The 21,248-nt window shown below is 36.1% G+C and overlaps 1 protein-coding gene across 4 annotated transcripts in view; it reads right to left on the reverse strand.

The window, feature by feature from the left end:
- LOC307051570 (RNA-binding protein 27) overlaps positions 1-21,248 on the reverse strand; it is a 65,049-nt gene that overhangs the window by 22,363 nt on the left and 21,438 nt on the right. For 2 of the 4 annotated variants that reach the window (XM_079701997.1, XM_079701995.1), the window contains exons 6-12: positions 20,111-20,371; positions 18,319-18,606; positions 15,641-15,775; positions 6,087-6,251; positions 4,031-4,180; positions 1,592-1,736; positions 995-1,148 (exon numbers count right to left, since the gene is read on the reverse strand). In XM_079701997.1, the coding sequence (XP_079558123.1) occupies positions 995-1,148; positions 1,592-1,736; positions 4,031-4,180; positions 6,087-6,251; positions 15,641-15,775; positions 18,319-18,606; positions 20,111-20,371 (1,298 nt within the window). The remainder of the gene's footprint in view (positions 1-994; positions 1,149-1,591; positions 1,737-4,030; positions 4,181-6,086; positions 6,252-15,640; positions 15,776-18,318; positions 18,607-20,110; positions 20,372-21,248) is intronic. The other 2 variants (XM_079701996.1, XM_079701998.1) reach the window with 2 other exon arrangements.

Here is a 21,248-nt window from a genome sequence, read left to right on the forward strand (position 1 = left end):
ATAAATTTTTGTTGTTTAAACCACCCAGTCTATGGTATTTGTTATGGGAACCCAAGCAGACTCATATACTCATTTACATTAAAAGCTTCCTAATTTTTCTAAATGCCATAAAGAATAATGACCTAGGAAAAATTTAAGAGAAAAAAGGTAGTTAGAGACACATAAATCATATTTTGGTTTGATGGCAACACTGAGTGTCAGGGGTAACTGACTGAAATCCCAACTTAAACAGACCTTCTAGTACCCTCAATTACAGCGTAACACCCAACCACAATTGATAAATTCAAATATCTAACAAACACACAGCAAAATATAAAAGCTACGATTTATTTGATGTTAGATTATATGTTACAGTGCCTAAAATTCTCAAGATTAGAACCATCCTTAACCAATTAATATTTCACAAAATAAAAGCCAGTCAGTGAACAAAATTACAATCTTAGAAGTTACCAAAAATCTCACCTACTTAGTTAGAACACTAAAGCAGGTAAAAAAGTCATCTGTCCAGAGGTACAACTATGAACAAAAATAAAATAACTGGCCCACTGTCTTTCAGGAAGAGGCTGCAGAAAAGAACCAAATGGGGGCTTCCTTGGTGGCCCAGTGGTTGAGAGTCCGCCTGCCGATGCAGGGGACACGAGTTCGTGCCCCGGTCCGGGAGGATCCCACATGCCGTGGAGCGGCTGGGACTGTGAGCCATGGCCACTAAGCCTGCGCGTCCGGAGCCTGTGCCCCGCAACAGGAGAGGCCACAGCAGTGAGAGGCCCGTGTACCGCCCAAAAAAAAAAAGAAAAGAACCAAATGAATTCAGAGGACAAATTCAGCACAACAACTCCGTCATAAAGTTGGGCATACAGGTACACAGTGGAATTTAAAACACATAGCAGAGATGATCAGACTAATCACTGGGTTGTTTAAGCAAGGTAAGCTGATAGGAATATTTTTGAAGATACATTATATACATGGATTTTGTCACCAACATAGCCACACCTACCTGGATATTAACAATAGTTCCAAATTTGCTGAAGTGTTCATTGAGCTTGGTAATGTTGTTCAATTCCTGAGGGATTTTCTTGACCTCTAATTTGGTGTTTGTATACTGATTCTTTCTCAAGAATCCTGGTTTACTCTGATTGTTATTCCCTTGCCTGAAAGGAATATTAACAGATCTTGGTTAATTCTCCTACATTATGCCTAGGCAAGAGATAATCAGCAAAGAATGTAAGTTTATATTTATTCAAGTATCCTTTGTAAGCACTTAACATTCTTCAGAAATGACTAGGTAATTTTCACATTATCCTTATTACATGGGAACCAAACAGGTAGAGAGAAAGAAAGAAGACTGATGTCTCAATAATTCTAATACTGGGTTAGGCCTAGAAATTAGTACAAATTACTAATATCTATTATCAATATTCTGTTAACTTTTCAATATTTAAGACATACTAATGATGCCTCTGGGAAACTTAGCTTTGAGGCACATAGATTGAAAATTAATGATTAATGACAACTCTTAATTTTACAAATTTACTACTGCAAACAAAAAATCAGAAACATCAATTAGATGTTACTAATTAGCAAATTATCTTACTTTCCCAGCCAAGGTTTCTTTGTCAGTGGCCCTTCCAAACCACTCATAGCTCTTTTCCGGCTATCTGGTTCAAGAACTACTCTGGTTATGTTGCTATTCATTGAAACAGGAACTGGTGGTTCAGTCTGGATGACAATGTTAGCAGCTGTAGAAAACAAAAATTAACATTACTGACCACGCATTGTATTTGGGGAATTTCAAATGATTAAAATTATTTAGTCCAAAAGCTAAAAAAAAAAAAAGCTAAAAATCACTGTGAATAGCACCTGACTACTACCATTCCCTTTTCAGAAATGTTTAACAGCAAAAATAAATTATCAATTGCCTCCTTTTTCTCCTTTTTCAAAAATACAATATGCGCATTTAAAAAGTCCTAGCCAACTCTGATGTAATGACTGATTCAGGCAAGGATCATAAATGGAAGGAAAAAAAATCAGTGAAAGGGTATTGTTGGAGAATAAAATATTTATCTGATGCCAAAGTACCACTCCACAAATTATTTACTTTACGATGGAGAGTTCTAACAATTACGGCAAGTAATCAAACTTATTAGGCCACAAATGGAGTGAAATATTTGTCTCCTTATAGGATTCAACGAGAAGTTCACATGGATAGGATATTACTATGGAATTATGATTTTCTTTTATGTGTGGCAATGATATTGCGTGTATATAATACTGTGTCTTATTCTCAGATGTAAACTAAAGGATCTTAAAGTGTCACAATCTCCAAAATTGACTTTCAAGTGATTCAAGAAAACAATGTGAAGGGAGAGGGGAGGAAGGGGAGGAAGGCAGAGAGAAGAGTGCACACAAGTGAGCATTCATGGCCAAAGCTGACAAAATGTTAACAACTGGTGAATCTAAGTGAAAGTATTCAGGTGTTTATTGCACATTTGATTTTTTTGTAGGTTTAAAATTATTCAAACCTAAACATTGAAAGGAAAATTCAAAGCCAATGTTATGAATTAACACATTCCATTCACAACAGTTAAGACTAAAATACTGTAAGACGCTGACCTTACGATAGGTTACGTGTCAGTGGAAAGAGGTGTGTTGAACAAAAAAGCAAATATCAACCCCAAACTGCACGTTATATTCTGAGTATTCTCCATAACTTTAGCAACTCCACCAAAAGTAAAATCAGCAGCAAAGAATAATCACTGTGGGGCTGAAAATATGATCTTCCCACTAATTTCAGGTAATTTGCTAACAATATATGCATTACAGCACAGAAGGTAAGAGCATATTCTTTGGAATTAGATAAATCTGGGTTCAAATGCTAGTTCTGTCATGTATAGCAGGGGTCCCCAACCCCCGGGCCAAAGACCAGTAGCGGTCCGCCCAGCAGGAGGTGAGCGGCGGGCTAGCGAGCTTCCCCATCGCTCGCGTTACCACCTGAACTATCCCCACCACCACCCGCTGCACCGTGCGTCTGTGGAAGAATTGTCTTCCATGAAAACTGTCTCTGGTGCCAAAAAGGCTGGAGACCGCTGATGTATAGAATAGAATAGAACAGAAAAGAATTAATAATGAGCAAGTTCTTTAACCTCTCTTCGCCTCAGTGTCTATCTATAAAAAAGAGAATAAAAATAATACCTCATTTAAGTTGTTGGTAAGGAATATTAGAGATAATAATATATTAAAAAGGATTTGGTTTAATCTTGACACAAAACTGTTAACTGGTAGTGGCAATAAAGTCACTATTGGCAGTAAAGAAGAGTTAATAAAATCAGGATAAGAAAGAAGGTAAGAACAGGAAAATGTCCACCATATAATTAAATCAGGAAAATATCCTCAGGATGGCACATGGCCAGTCATTCAAATTGAAATTAAATACTGGAAATCTAACTATAATAAGTAAGAAACTGGAATCTCATCAAACTCTTTAACCAAACTTTTTTTTGAGCAGAGGTGAAAGGATGGTATCAACCCATATTAAAGGCAATGCTTGCATTTAATCTTTTAAGATTTGTGGCTATGCTTTATAAGGGTCCTAACATATGCTTATAATCATAAATAATAAAAATGGTCAAAGGATAATTTTATCATAGTGTTTAAAATTCTCAATGTTACTAGTGTGAAGCACAGCTCTTAAAACACAAAGTAGGCCATTAAATGATTATTTCTTTGAGGGCGAGGGATCATGTCATCTTTCTGTATCTAACACCTAGCATAGTGCCTAAAACAGCCTAAAGTCCTACAAAAAGAGCAATTAATTAACACTAGTATTATTTTTATTTAAAAATAAATATAAGCAGAATATTTTTATTTTATTTATAGCTTTAAAGTAAAATTTGGAGATATTCAAAAACATTTGAGATCATTACACAGCACCCTTCAAAGAGAGACTGTTGAAAGTATTTTTAGACCTTAGTGAGGTCAGAAATGCTATGCCCAAATGACATTTAGCATGAGAAAAAGTTAAATGCATTCTTACCTCTTGGATTTGCATCCATATCTCCAGAGGTTAGGCCAATCAGGTTTGGGCGCTGTGTCTGTGTTCTTGAAAAAAACTGCCTATACTGAGATCTACCAGAACTGGTAATACTAGGAGCTTCTGGATTATAACCATCTGGTTCATAGGTATCTGAGGGAAAACAAAACAACAAAACATGTAACAAATAACAGTAGTTAAATAATTTCCTATATAAAATAACCACAAAAATGAATTTTCTTCAACAAATATATCAACCCATATATATTTCTCTCTTTGGATTATAGTATATAGATAAACATATTGGAAGTCAAAGAAACAAAAATGTTCAGTCACAAAACAAAGACATGCAAATCCATTCTGAATTACTGATATATTTCTGGATTCATTTACCTAGCCATTTTTGTCCTCTATATTAATCACCTAATGCAAACTTAAATGCACATTTTTAAGAGAAATTTTCACATACGTGAACGCCATATACAAATGACAGGCTGAGTTTCCTCTGTTATCACGTCTCACCTAATTTCTTGGTATTCTTTTAATTGGGGGAAAAAACCAATCTATTAATTTGGTTATCTGCTTTTCTTCTTTTCTTTTTGGCCGCGCTGCACAATATGTGGGATCCTGGTTCCCCAACCAGGGATCAAACCCACGCCCCCTGCATTGGAAGCACAGAGTCTTAACCACTGGACCACCAGGGAAGTGCCTGGTTATGTGCACTTTAAACTGGAGAGAAAAGAGCCAATTTCATATGTAAAACATATCTCAAATGTTTTATTTCAAACAGCTAAATAAGATACATTTTATATTTATAAATGTAATCATTATTTTACTACCACCCGCTTCATCAGTGCCACTTTTATCATGTTCTCTGTGTTTTCTCTACAACTAAAAATTTAATTTTTTTTTTTTGGCCACACTGTGCGTGGCATGCAGGATCCTAGTTCCCCAACCAGTGATGGAACTCACGCCCCCTGCAGTGGAAGCACGGAGTCTTAACCACTGGACTGTCAGGGAAGTCCCTAAAAATTTAATTTTTAAAATTCTTATGCTAAATAAATATCTTGTTAGCGTTTAAAAAAATTCTGAATGTGCTTATCTCCAAAATATCTTTTTCATCCTACATAAAATGAAAGGTTAAGATGGAGTGAAGATGCTGATTCTCACAGTTGTGATTTACCAATATAAATCCTTGCATCTTTTTTTCTTAGTGGAAAAACTCCTTTGTTGCTCGTATTAGGTTTCAGCTACAAGATAAGGTACATTCAGATCTTTATTACTAGCCAATTAGTTCTATAACTCAGAGTATAAGATCAGCAAGTTATGATTTAAAAGTTTTCAGTTACCACTTAGTGCTCTTGACAGAAAAATCTACACTAAGGCTGCAGAAAGTTTTAAAGAAGTTACATAATCAAATAGCCTCGATCTGATAATTCCTGGGAATACACAGAACCCTAAGAAACTTGAAAGTCCTTTAGTTAATCATGATGAACATGAGATCTAAACGCAAAGTGAGAAATGTTAAAAACCTCATGAGACACGCTCAAAGCACTCCACGGATCTTCAAAATGTACATGTCAATAGGAGGGAAGAGTTTTCAAGAAATCACATTATACACAGCCATTCCATACAACAAGGGACAGATGGGAAAAAGACATTTTCATCCATGATCAGGAAGAAACCAGATGTTTTTGTTTTGTTTTAAAGAAAAATTAACCTAGTTTTCTTGTAACATGTAACTGATTAGAAACCATTCAAGTAGATACTCTCTTCCTATCTTCGGATTAGAAACTAGTTCAAGGAACTAGCATGACCTTAGTTACAGAGGCACAGAAAGTAAATACAAAGGACACCAGAGATGACAGACACACAGGAGACCTAATCATCTAGGAGCCACTAGGGACAAACCAAAGAAGCAGAGAAATAGAAAATAAAACTACCTAGGAGTTTTAATGAGCATCTGTGAGAACAGATCAGGATACCAGATCACCTCTTAGGTTGGCCAGTTTATGGTAGAAAAGATCAGAGGTGGATGGCCATCTGTAGCAAAGCTTACCTGGGACCAGAGGGGTGGGGCTGGAGGCTGAGGTATGGTACCCAATGGAGGATCCCATGAGGTTTCGAGGTGGCACCAAACGAGCTGCCAACAGAGGAGGCGGTGTCCCCAACTGAAGTCGCTCAGATGCAGCAGCACCATGTTCACGAGAGTACATGGGCTGTCCTACAGAGGAAAGAATAGGAGGGCAGCTGGGATTGAGAGTCACAAGCTTCTTGTAAGCAATGATCTACTTCCTGAGACTTGAGCCAAGAACAGAGAAAGTATACCAATGGGAACTGTACTCAAGAAAGATGTTATTAAGATTCTTTCTAACTTAAGAAATAGACATGCAACTGGTTAGGATGCACTGAGGTACAAAGAGTAAGATAGTGTGACTGAAAAACATCCATTTTTTATAATCTTAAATGGAATAATTATGTGCTGATTTACCCAAAACTGAACAATCAACCATATCAAGTTATTAGACAATGGAACCTTGAGCTATTATTCATGTAGAGTTTTGTATCCAATGAGACATGTGGTTATGAAAGCTGTCATACCCGTTTAAAAAAAATAAAAACACTCCTCCCCAAACTCATATAATTTCAGGTATGCACAAACTATACTCCCATATATGAGAGCAGAAAAAAGAAAAATAATAAAGGAACTTAAAAAAAAAAACCCACCACAAGCATACCCTCAGAGAATAAGAAATATTCAAAAGAAAAAATTAAACAAGACAGTGAAAATTTGTTATCCTATGAGCAGGTAGATAACAAACATAGAGAAAGAAAAAAAGGAAAAAAATCCCAGATGAACAGACTAGCCACTGTACACACGAAATTACTTCAGATATTAAGGACCAATTTTGGAAAGAAAGCACATTTAGAATCTATATTTATAGATGCAAAATGTCAGAAACAATGAAGCCGAATTTTGTAGAACAAGATTAAAAAAGACAAGGTATCAAGGAGCAAAACCCCCCTTTGGTTGGTTATTTAATAGTATCTTTTTCACTGACTACCTCGTATGAGACCTATTTTTAAGATTTACTCAATATTTTATATCTAAAGTCAGACAGACATTCACTATGTGACACAAAACAAAGTGAATTTAGAACTTTTTTTACACGTGATGAAATGTCCTTATAAAGTGAACAATCCAGAAGACTTTTAATACACCTTAATAAGACAAGTTACAAAGCACCACTTGATTTCACAGTAAATGTAGAGAAGAAATAGATGTGCTAAACTTTACTACCCTTCTCTTCCTATATATGGAGCAGAGGAGGTGACACATCATACTGTATAAGCAGACCACATAACTGGGGGCTTAGCACCAATCCTTTCAAAAATGAAAAAAGGATCGATCATTACATTGCAAAAACAATTTAACGTATCCTCAATGATCTGAAAATAGTTTTAAGCATGACCTACTGCAGAGAATTCCTTGCAGAATGCAGTAGTGAGCTAAAGAGAAAAATGGGAAGTACAATCTCAGTCCATATGACTAGTTTAAACTTATGATACAGCACTCAACGTACCATGTGTATTTAATTAATAACTGTCTCAAAGTAAATTAGAAACTAAAAGGCTACTTTGTACAATGTCTTTTTAAAACGAGTGACAAAGAACATGCATTCAGACACTTCAGAAAGATGGCTGTTTATTCAAATAAGGCCTGATTTTCTTTAACAACATCTATTCAGGTCTCTAAATAGTATTTCAAAAAGAAACAGTTCCTCAGATAAAAGGCTGATTCTAGGACTGGTTAGAAAACTTCTAAGATGACCCTGGTACACCTTAGTATACCCTGTCCCTCCAAAAGCAAGATGGCTACCAAACATTAGCATGTCAAAAACAAAACAAAGCAATCTGCAGAACCAACATGAAGAGGCTCCCCATGGTCAAAAACTACACAATTTGAACATCAAAAAGGGCCATAATGGGGTGAAACATACCAAACGTTAGAAATCCATGAGTTCATGATACTTAAAAAAAATACAGTGGTCCCTTTGGAAGATATTAGGAAACAAACTCATTTTCTGAAAAGTGATAAATGAAAGGACACAAGCATTTATCCTGTCTTTCCTGTAAAAAGTGAATTTCAGGTTAAAGAAATGGTTAACTCCCAAGTTTTACTTTGTAGAATGCCAGCCAATAAATGTAGAAGAAATAACAGAATTATAGTGTCACACTTTTATAACCCAAATGAAACAAGAGATCTAGGCAGGGATCACAAATAACCACGTGCAACTTTTTAAATGGATGCATCAGGATGAAAACACCTGTACACAGTGATCAATATTCGTAACACAGAAAGGAGACAACTTGGTATTATGTACATCATGATATACTGCAGTAGGAAGTACAAAACCCCATCAATAAAATATTCATGCAAAAATAAGGGGGGGGGGGAAAGCAAATGTGACCCTAATTAAGTCTCTAGATCTAAACCTCTAATTTACAGGAAATACAGAGGATAGAGGAATGTGTTAAATAACACCAGGGGATGCAATGTGCCAAGTCCAGATTGTGGAAAAATTCTTCAGGACAAATGATCTGTTCCTTCAACAAATAAACGTCAAGGAGAAAAAAAAGAGGTAGGAGAAATTGTTATAGATTTAAAGACTTAAAAAAAATAAAATAAAAAATAAAGACTTAAAAACATATTAACTGAATGTAATATGTAACCTTATTTGGATCCAACTTCAAATGAACCAGCTATAAAGGAACATCTATGATACAACTGGGAATAATGAACACTGGTTGGATATTTGACAATAATACCTGTTATAAATATCTTGGGATTGTGATAAAGTATAGTAATTGTATGCATGTGTTTATCCCTTATCTTTTAGATATATAATGAAGATTTTACAGATTAAATGTTATGTTTGAGACTTGTTCTAAAATAATCAAGTCAGGAGTGAGTTATAGATAAAGAAAGATTAACCGTATGTTGATACATACTTCAACCGTATGTTGAAGCCACTAAATGAGTAATGACAATTAAATACACTATTTGCTCTCCTCTTGTATTTGAAATTTCCATAATAAAAAGTTTTTAGAAATCAAATTGGTTACAATAATGGTGAAGATAAGCCAGTCACAATTTAGCTTCATTCAATTTAGTTTTTAAAAAATTTTTATTGAAATATATTTGATTTACAATGTTGTGCTAATTTCAGATGTACAGCAAAGTGATTCAGTTAAATATATATGTATGTATATATATATTCCTTTTTAGATTCTTTTCCATTATAGGTTATTACAAGATATTGAATATAGTTCCCAGATTCATTCAGTTTAGTTTTGATCAGTGTAGAGTGACTAAATAATTCCAAACTGCAAACATCCTAAGTTCATACTCCTATCTTGAGTCATTCATATATCTTACATGCCTGACAGCAACATTTTCACATTCCTAATGTTAACCCTAGTCAGTTGAAGACAGTCTATTCAAACTAAAATTTTAGCTACTCTTTGTAATTTTCCTGATTTTGTCTTTAAGAGTATTCACAAGAAAAAAAAATCCTGTTTTTTAAAAAATAAATTTATTTATTTTTGGCTGTGTTGGGTCTTCGTTGTTGCTCGCGGGCTTTCTCTAGCTGCGGCGAGCGGGGGCTACTCTTCGTTGTAGTGCGCAGGCTTCTCATTGTGGTGGCTTCTCTTGTTATGGAGCACAGGCTCTAGGCGCGCAGGTTTCAGTAGTTGTGGCACGTGGGCTCAGTAGTTGTGGCACACGGGCTGAGCTGCTCCGTGCCATGTGGGATCTTCCTGGCCCAGAAATCGAACCCGTGTGCCCAGCACTGCAGGTGATTCTTAACCACTGCACCACCAGGGAAGTCCCCCTGAGTTTTAAACTAAAAGCTCAATCAGAAAAAATAAAAAAGCTATACCTTCCAATTATTGGCGATGTTTATCATGTGTCTTCTCTATTAGAATACAAGGTCCCTGGCACACTTTCTAAAGGTCAGGGCCTAAACGGTGCCTGGCACATATTAGGACTCAATACTTAAAGAAGGGATGAAAGTTTATTTACTAAAAGTATCCCAATGACAATTAAGTATTTCTTTGGATGAATACCTTTATTTGATATTCATTAGACATTATTTGAAATGGGCAATATGACAACTAATGCAACACAAATCCAAGTAACACACAAGGGGAGAGAAACTCTAGACAATATACAACGACTCTACTGGAGAATGACTTTCCTAGACATCAAAATCCATGACTGTGCACAGAAAAATGTTATATATTCCAAAGAATTAAATGAGGAATCTCCTGTTTAAGAATATAATGTTTTAGGGCTTCCCTGGTGGCGCAGTGGTTGAGAGTCCACCTGCCGATGCAGGGTACATGGGTTTGTGCCCCGGTCCAGGAGGATCCCGCATGCCGTGGAGCGGTTGGGCCCGTGAGCCGTGGCCACTGGGCCGGCGCGTCCGGAGCCTGTGCTCCGCAACGGGAGAGGCCCACGTATTGCAAAAAAAAAAAAAAAAAAAAGAATATAATGTTTTCATAATTTGACATAATTAATAACAGGAAATGTATTTTCCAAAAGATAAAATTATTTTATGTAAATTCACTTGAAGACTGACAACTGCCTTCAACCTAAGAATCGGTGTCTAAAATCTAGGATGTTATATTTTACTATCACTCTTTCACATACCCAGTACAACGAGATTAGCAGTTACACAATATTTCTACTACTACTTCTTCAAAGAAGCAGAATAAACAGGTCAAATTTAAGGCAGAAAAGGGAGTATACTTTAAAATGGTCCTGTCCTGTGCAGGGGGCAGGGGGAACCCACAAAACCCAAAACCCCAAAACTATACACTGGTTACTTCAAATTTGGGTAAAATGTTTAAGTACTTCAAAGGAAATATATGATTTTAATAGGTGTTTTTCCATACAATTCCAACTACGTTTCATTATTTAAGTCCTTTTCAGAGTATTTGGGACATCTTAACTCCACAAAAAAACAAATTTCAGAGCTTTTCCTAAATTATAACCATTTCTGACATTAAGTTTTAAATAGCATTACCAGGAGCCCGATGTATGCTACCCAGTTTTCCAGTGGGGTAATTCTTTTTCTTCTTTTAACATTCAATTGACCTCTTCAAAAATGAGTGATAATTATAGACTAGATGAAGGTTTTATTTTGGGCAGAATTAGTTCCTTCGTTACCTGTATTTCTGAGGCACTCTGTTCATTTAGTTTTAACAGCAAAATACACTGTGATTGATTTTTGTGGGTTTGTAATTTTTAAAATATTTCTTTCCCACTATTAGATTTTTAGCTTCTTAGGAGAAAAATCATTTCTTATTCATCGTATATTCCCAGACCTAGCATTGAGTAGACTCCTATTCTTACCTCCAAAAATCCAGATTTCATTTTTCTATGTTTATTTGGGTCCCTATTGACATAATTTTCACAACTAAATACCATTTGATACGCTGTTCTTCACTTACACACATTTTCTATGCTGTGAATTTTTTTTTTTTTATGTTGGGGGTAGGAGTTTATTAATTAATTTATTTATTATTTATGGCTGTGTTGGGTCTTCGTTTCTGTGCGAGGGCTTTCTCTAGTTGTGGCAAGCGGGGGCCACTCTTCATCGCGGTGTGCGGGCCTCTCACTATCGCGGCCTCTCTTGTGGAGCACAGGCTCCAGACGCGCAGGCCCGGTAGTTGTGGCTCACGGGCCTAGTTGCTCCACAGCATGTGGGATCCTCCCAGACCAGGGCTTGAACCCATGTCCCCTGCATTAGCAGGCAGATTCCCAACCACTGCGCCACCAGGGAAGCCCCATGCTGTGAATTTTAACGATAGTTTCAATGACCAAAAAAATCTGTAACTTAAACTTTCCCAACTTGTAAAACTTTAAGGATAGCTTAGGTTCTCTATTACATTGCAAACATACATATAGCTTTTTTACTTCATTTGAACTGAAGCAAGTTCTAATTTTCTTGAAATTATGAACTATAGCCCTTAAAAAGTGAAACTGAACAATTTGAAGAACTCAACTTATCTGTCTCAAAGGTAATTAAAAAAAAATCTGTTTTAAAATCAACTGAATAGAAAGATACAAAAAATTTATAAATAACAAACTACACTCACCAGAAAAATTTTTTTATGTTTAGATTATCAGGAACTATCTCCTAGGTTTTCAAATTTCTCTCTAAATTTTGGAATCACATTTTAACTTTTAAGAAAGGAAGAAAGCAGTTTGCATAATAGAGTTTTAAACTTCCCAATATTGAATATTCTATAAGTTTCAAAATGTTCAGTTGCCCACCAACTAAGTCTCTTTATAAACAATGATACAGCATATAAGACTATCTTCTAAAGCACTAATTCACAAATGCCAATAGGAAGCTATTGCCCTTTATTGGTCTGAAACAAAAATGGGAAAAAAATGTGATATTTCATAAAGCTAAATTTAAAAGGACTGTCATTTATTCTGATTTATTTGGTATAAAAATGTATTTTTAAAATTGAAATATTAGATGTCTTCATATGCAGTTGCAGTCCTTAACACAGCAAAATAAGAAGCTGCTAACTGTATTGGTCCCCAAAATTTTCTTAGAAATGTTATCAGCCTCTGAAAAACAGAAACTTGAAACTTCAGTTCTAAAAGGACTTTACTGATATACCAGAAATAGTCTGGCTTTAAAAAATAACAGAAAAATCATCTTCAAACATGAAGTCAGACATTTTGTTCACCTTGGCTCCCTAGGGTGTAGCACAATGCCTGGCACATAGTAGGCACTCAATAAATATTTGCTGAATTAATGAATATTAGGCTAAGTCATTGAAATAAATGGTAACTGCCAGATATTTTTTCATTAAAATCAAAATGGAATTTTTGTCATACTGAGTGAAGTCAGATGAAAAAGACAAATATCATATATCACTTATATGTAGAATCTAAAAAAATGGTACAAATGAACGTACTTACAAAACAGAAACAGACTCACAGATGTAGAAAACAAACCTGTGGTTACCAGGGGGGAAAGGGGTGAGGGGTGGGGAGGGATGAATTGGGAGATTGGAATTGACATATACACACTACGATATATAAAATAGATGACTAATAAGGACCTACTGTATAGCACAGGGAACTCTACCCAATACTCTGTAATGGCCTATATGGGAAAAGAGTCTAAAAGAGAGTAGATATATGTATATGTATAACTGATTCACTTTGCTGTACACCTGAACTAACACAACACTGTAAATCAACTATACTCCAATAAAAATTAAAAAAGAAAAAAAAAAGCTGGACTTCGGGGCACAAAATTTGATATACATTTCCCCATAACTTATCTGAAATAGAAAATAAAAATCTCATCCTGGGGAAGAAAAAAAAGGAACTTCTATAGAGTGAGTCACAATGTTAAATTTAACAATATTAAAATAAATGGTAATTGCCAGATTTTTTAGAAATTAAAAACAAAATGGAATTTTTATTGTGAGTCACAATGTTAAATTTAACAGTATGAAAATGTGTGATCTGCAAAAGACTCTCAGATAAATAAAAGGAAGTAATGTTAAGAGCTGATTCAGGGGGGAATAGATGAAACAAGATTGGTCAACATGAAACATGTTGAAGCTGGGTGATGGGAATGTGGCAGTTTATTATACTACCTTCTTTATTTTTAGATATGTCTGAAATTTCCCATAATTAAAAAAAACGAGAAAAGCAGTAAAACAAATAAGCACTGCAACAAGACACTATAGTAATTAGAAGACGGTGAGATACTAAAAGTGAAACAGTATGGACAATTACTTAACTATCAGATGTGGTTTCTGTTCTGAAGAAGAACAGCTAAACATAAGATTTACATAAATGAAAAGAAATCAAATAGTAGGCCTACGTACAATTATATGTCATTATGTAATAAATGCTTTTTGGTACTGTAGGAGTTCAGAACAGAGCAATAATGTTCCCCATATACTTAGAAGATCTGGGTCTTGCAAAAACAGGAGAGAGAGTACATTACTAAGAATGAAGACAGGAAAACCAAGTTGAGTCATGACAGGGGCACAGACGGTTGTAACTGGCCTGAGCACAGAAAATACAAATGGGGGGATAGTGAAAACAGACTACCAAGAAGTGAGGAATAGATTATAGAAAGAGAAGCCATAGAAAGGGGTTCACCTATGGTTTAGGAGGAAATAATGGCCACTGAAGAGGTCTCATAAGGAACTGTCATGGCTGGTTTTCTTAGGCAAACTAGCTTAGCAGCATTATGTGGTGTGACATGGGGGGAAGATGGGGGTGAAATGTAATGGAGTCAAGAAGGTTGTAGCAATAATCCGAAATGTGAAGTGATTCAAGCGTGGATGAGGGCAGAAGCCACAGCAGGAATAGAGAGAAAGGGATGCTTCAAAGAAAAAGAGGAAGAATTTTTCGATTAACTAGATATAAAAAAGCAAAGCAATGAGTCAGTTATGTCAGGGTTTCAATTCTAGGTGATAAGGTGGGTGTTATTTCCATTAACAAAGAAAGACAGGCATTGTGCAGGTAGTAGAGATTTAAGGGAAGATAACAGGTTTGATTTCAGAGAGGCTGAAATTTATGGAGACAATGATAACTACAAAATTATAATAACTATTCCTTACGTGTAACTTGCTAGGTGCCAGATACTATTCTAGATGCTTTATAGGTATTAATCCATTTCTTCCCCCAAATAACCTTAACGAGGTGAGTAATGTTATTATTATTTCTATTCTACAAAAGAGGAAATTAGGATACAAAGAGGTTAGGTAACTTGCCTAAGGTCACAATGACATAAGTGATGGAAGCAGAATTTGAACCTGGGCTTAATTACTTTTCTAAGTTGCCTCTCCAGGTCATGACAGAGATGAAGAAATGTTTATGATAAACACAGTTACAAAAAAAGATGAATTTATCTATAAAGTCACCTAGCTCTGTAAAGAAAATCTCACAGTCTGACATTTTAAACAACCAACTACCTTATTTTTATGTTTTGAAGAAAAATTTTTTTAAGCCTTAGTCAACTAAAACCAACACCAACAAAAAAAACACTTAAGAAATAAAAGAGAATTAGGATCCAAGAAAAACATATTATTACAGTTAAACATAAATGTTACAAAACAGCCTAACCACTAAATATTACAGTTTAAATGATGCTCTCTTCACTTCAGCATTACAAGTTAAATAATTAGGTATATTTTATCGGACTTTTTGTATACTCTTAGGAGATAAGCCTTATGTTTTGGAAATTCAATCAGAGGAACAATTTTTGAACAGAAGCTTCAAAATAAAATTCCTTTAGTGGAGAAATGTTGCTACTCTACAGCAGAGTAGACTTCTCCAATACAGAAGGCCTTGCCCTTCTCTCCCATTATCACACAAAATTAAAATACAGTTATATATCATAACCACACAGTAAACTGCCCTGAAAACACAAATATAATTTTTATATAGCACAGTCCATAAAAATAGAAATTAATTGTATTTTTTTTTAAGTGTAAGACTGTTCTGAGAAAACTTGGCTTTTCTATACCCTAGCAATTTTAAATCAAATGTATACTTACGTTCTGACACTGTATAAAGGAGGTTCTGGGGTAAAGGAGGAGGTAGTCTTGCTCCCACTGGTGCAAGATTGGGCACTGCACTTGTCCCAGGCTGGTCACGGTTGTTTATCAAGCTTGACTGTGTTATAGGTGGTCCTACAGACAACCAAAAGTGAAAGGTAGAGCATTAATGTTTCCTAGCTAAAAAAATACTCACTACACCAAGTATTAATTTGGATATTCACACTTAAAATACCTACTTTGGCTTAGAACAGAATTAAGGAATTTGATATGTGCAGGCTTAAGCACTGGGTACATAATTAATTTAAATGACATTTTAGTTCTGTAACAGACAAAACTAATCTAGGGTGGAAAAATGGCAGAACTGGTTGCATCTGGAGGAGGAGTAGAAAATGGCTACCAAGGGACCTGAACAAACTTTCTGGCGTGATAGAGTTCTACAGAACTCTCAAGTTAATGATAAACATGTTTAAGTGTACTGATGTTACAACGTACTGTGAAATGCATCAAAACTAAAAATGGAGAGATCACATGTGATAATACAAATATAGTAAAATGTTAATTGTAGAACCTAGATGATATTTTTTTCCTTGAAATTTTTCATAGCAAAATGTTGGGGGGAAATGACATTCTTAGATTTAACTTTTAAACAGATATGTTCCCAAAATGACGTTAAGATCGTTTATTGTGAGAATTCCTATACATCAAAGATGGCTTTTAATCTGGGAAATAAAATCTCACCTTGAGCTTCATAATTATACCATTCATGTGACAATATTAAATACTAACAAACACTGTTAAAATAACCATATTGCTATTGACCAAATCTATGCATTAAATGTCTCCGAATCGTTATCAACTTTAATGAAATGTGTTCTATAAAGAATATTACTGCAGGAAAGCTATGCGATGGGTACATGGATTCATCTTAAACTCTTTTTGCAACTTCTTGTGCGTTTGCAATAATTTTAAAAATTAAGATTTAAAAAAACCCCGAAAATTGAAAAAGTACAACTTAAATAAACTGAATGGCAACCATTTTTAAAAATAATTTGCCAACTCTTAAAACATTAAATGTCTTTGGGTAGATATTTTCTTATGTCTTTGTACACATGTAAACTGACTGCCCCAGAATTTTTTCAGTTACATTTTAAAAATTTAGTCTTATTTCTGTTTCTGCTAAACCAGCAACTATTAAGTTGTTGTTTTTTTTTTTGCGGTATGCGGGCCTCTCACTGTTGTGGCCTCTCCCGCTGCGGAGCACAGGCTCTGGACGCGCAGGCTCAGCGGCCATGGCTCACGGGCCCAGCTGCTCTGTGGCATGTGGGATCCTCCCGGACCGGGGCATGAACCCGTGTCCCCTGCATCGGCAGGCAGACTCTCAACCACTGCGCCACCAGGGAAGCCCCAGTTAAGTTTTTTAAATGATCATTTTTAAACATTTCTTACTCTTAGTTTTGGTGGATGTGGTAACAGCATATTGATCATTTTTTTTGAAGTCCTTATCATTGAAGAGATTCATACTGAAGTACATACTGGTGAAATGCTATGACATCTGAAATTTACTTCAGCAAAAAAAAAAAAAAAAAAAGCAAAAAAATTGTGTGGGGGGAGGGGAGGAATAAATGAGACAGAAACAGCTGAATATTGATAACCACTGAAGTTGGATGATGGTACATGGTATATTATTATTCTACATCTGTGTATATTCAAAAATTTCCATAGAGGGGAAAAGGAATGGGACGAAGGCAGTCAAAAGACACAAACTTCCAATTATAAGATAAATAAGTACTAGAGATGTAATGTACAACATGATAAATATAATTAATGCTGCTGTATGTTATATATGAAAGTTGTTAATAGAGTAAATCCTAAAAGTTCTCCCCATAAGAAACATAAGTTTTTTTTCTATTTCTTTAATTTTGTACCTATAAGAGATGATGGATGGTCACTAAACTTATTGTGATAATCACTTCATGATGTATAGAAGTCAAATCATTATGCTGAATACCTTAAACTTATACAGTACTGTACATCAATTATATATCAATAAAACTGGGAGAAAAAAAAAGAAAATTTCCGTAATAAAATGTATTAAAGATTATTTCAATATTCTTTTTTTTTTTTTTTGTGGTACGCGGGCCTCTCCCGCTGCAGAGCACAGGCTCCAGACGCGCAGGCCCAGTGGCCATGGCTCACAGGCCCAGCCGCTCCGCGGCATGTGGGATCTTCCCAGACTGGGGCACGAACCCACGTCCCCTGCCTCGGCAGGCGGACTCCCAACCACTGCGCCACCAGGGAAGCCCTATTTCAATATTCTTGCAGAGATTTTCTTTAAAGACGGAAATTTCACTGAACTACTGGCATATTCTTTTTTTTTTTTCCTGACCTCTTCAAAACACTGGCTTTCTTAAGATGCTATCAGTTAGCAAGATTCTGACTCCAGGTCAATACAGATTAGGCCACTATTGATAAAATTTACACTTGGAGGTACCACAAATAATGCAATATAACACTGGATAGAAAAAAAAGAAAAATATCTTAATTATGGGAATATATTCCAAATTCTATTAATAATTTATTTTTCAAAAACTTAAAATCCAGTGTCAAGTTAGGTAAAAGGGATGGATTCTTCTAAATATAATTCTCCACTAAAGAAATATTCAACATATACTTACTTGGTATGGGAAGCACAACAGAAGGCGGAGGCTGGCCATGTCCTTGAGGAACAGGAAGTCTCATACTGTGTCCAGGACCTGGGCCTGGGCCTGGGCCAGGACCTGGACCTGGGCCTGGGCCTGGGCCTGGCATCGGAGGCATTAACATTCCAGGAGGTGGTGGAGGAGGAAGCCCAGGAGGAGGCGGAGGGAAAGGAATCATGCTTGGCAGAGCAACTTCATCAACAACCAGGGGATCATTTCCATGATCAAACTGACAAAGGTCACCAAGTACACAAAATCCTCTTTCTATAAGAAGATAAATCTTATTATGATCTACCCAGCATTCAGAAAACAAACAAGTCCCTGAAAACACCCACCAATCTGATTTATGAAGTGTTTTTTCTCCAAGGAGTCTAAAGCCTTCTTAGTGTTACTGTTAACAATCGCATATCCCTGAGGTAGGGGCAGGTATACTCTCTACTTTCTATACTGTGAGACTACACTTTGTTGAGATAGCAAATAACTGGATCAAAAACAGGCTACCAACCACTATTAGATTAACCCATTTGCTATTGAGTTTTCATAATAAAAATTCACATATTTTAAATAACAATTTAACAAAGGTGGGGAGGGATAAGGAACTTAAATTAGATGATCTACTTTCAACTACCTACTTTCATGCTATTATTCTAAAGCAACCATTCTTGCTATATCTAGGAACTGAAACTTTAAATTATTCAACTGAGCATTATGTACCAGGTTATTCACTGCAGCATTGTTTGTAACAGCAAAATATTTGAAACACCTCAAAAGTGCCATCAAAAAGAAACAGGTTTAAACACATTTTTGTACATACAGAATACTAAGAAGTGTAAAAAATACTGAGGAAGCTCTTTATATATTAACACAGGATGACTCCAGAAAATATTGCTACGTGAAAAAAACATTATGCATGGTATGAATGAAGTATGAATAGTATGTAGTATACTAGCATTTATGTAAAAAAGAAAGTGGGGGAAATATATGTTTTTGTTTATGTACACATGCAAAGACTATGTTTGGAAAGACACAAGAAATTGACAGCATTAAACTGTCCTTGGGAAGGAGATCTTTGTGGCTGGAAGACCAGGGTGAGAGTGATTTAATGCTTGAATCATGTGATTCTATTCCCTACTTAAAATAAATAAAATGTAAAAATATATACATTCTATATTTAGAGAAAAAATGTTATGATGTCTGTCATTTGCTTCAAATAATACAGGCCAGGGAGACGTGGTGGAAGTATACACAAAAACAAGATTGCCCATGAGTTGACGTGAGATCATGGATACACTAGGGTTAACTATATTATTTTTGTCAACTTCTGTAAATATTTAAATATTTCCATAATAAACAATTAAAATAAATGCACACACACACACACACACACACACACAGCTTGATCCATTCATTCAAATGGAAAGTTAGCAAGTTAAAATTGTAAGTAGGTTATACATGCTTATTAACAAATTCCCAGGGACAAACACCACACCAAAAAATTAAAATTCCTAGTGTCTATCAAAGTTTGTGGTATACTTATAGTGTTTGAAGTAACAAGAACAACAAAAAACAAACTAAAGGGTAAAATTTAAACATTCTGTTAACAAGAGCCAAACTATTACACCCAACAAGTAAAGAAGCACACGCCAAAAGAGATTCTCCTCCTCATTCATCCCTTTTAATAAAATCCAGACTGTAATGAAAAGGTATGCACTACTAGCAACATTTGTTTACTAATACTTTTGGGTACAATATAGAAGAGAACTTTTACCATCATAATCTCTGCATCGCCTCTTTGGTGGAGGATTTCGACCAAAAGAATTGGAAGAGCTATGATTATTATAGTAATTAGACCAACTCTCCGTTGTGTTTTCAGAGTGGTGCGCAGGTGCGATCACAGTAACAGTGCTGGGAATAGACTGTGCCCCAGAGGAATACTGCTCAGAAGAGTTTGGAGGTGGTGCAGACACAGACACATAGGAACTCTCCAAGTCATTCCTCTCACTCTTAAACTTTGATCTTTCCCTATGTTCTGCTTCAGAGACAAAATAAAAACAAGAAACAAATAAGATCAGAAGTCTATGTTCTTAAACTACGTTTATTTTCTCACAGAAAAAGGAAGATGAGAATACTGAAGTAAACTTACTGAGCTGTCCATATTTCAAAGTGCTCTCATTATTAATATATCCTAAAACCAGGAACATCAACAGTGTGACATATCTCGACCAGTAACTTCTATAAAATCATCTTTTATAACATCAACATCAACACAAAATGAAGAAAGACCTGCTTCTCTACTGATATTTAATAAGAATGCTATCCAAGAATTGACTTCCAGGGCTTCCCTGGTGGCGCAGTGGTTGAGAGTCCGCCTGCCGATGCAGGGGATGCGGGTTCATGCCCCGGTCCAGGAGGATCCCATGTGCCGCAGAGCGGCTGGGCTCATGAGCCAGGGCCGCTGAGCCTGCGCGTCTGGAGCCTGTGCTGCACAGCGGGAGAGGCCACAACAGTGAGAGGCCCGCGTACCACAAAAAAAAAAAAAAAAAAAGAAATTTGCCTCACTACCAACTATGGTTGCCGGTCTTTAGACGGATAGGTTTCTTCCCATGAAGGTGGTTTGCCATTCTGTTGTTAAATTAAAGGAGTCTGCCGGGCTTCCCTGGTGGCGCAGTGGTTGAGAGTCCGCCTGCCGATGCAGGGGACACGGGTTCGTGCCCCGCCGGTCCGGGAAGATCCCACATGTCGCAGAGCGGCTGGACCCGTGAGCCATGGCCGCTGAGCCTGCGCGTCCGGAGCCTGTGCTCCGCAACGGGAGAGGCCACAACAGTGAGAGGCCCGCGTACCGCAAAAAAAAACAAAAACAAAAAGAATTGACTTCAAACTGCTATCCTGGGACATCAGTGGTTGGG

The sequence above is a fragment of the Hyperoodon ampullatus genome, assembly GCF_949752795.1.
Source record: "Hyperoodon ampullatus genome assembly, chromosome: 4".
Taxonomy (NCBI): Eukaryota; Metazoa; Chordata; class Mammalia; order Artiodactyla; family Ziphiidae; genus Hyperoodon; species Hyperoodon ampullatus.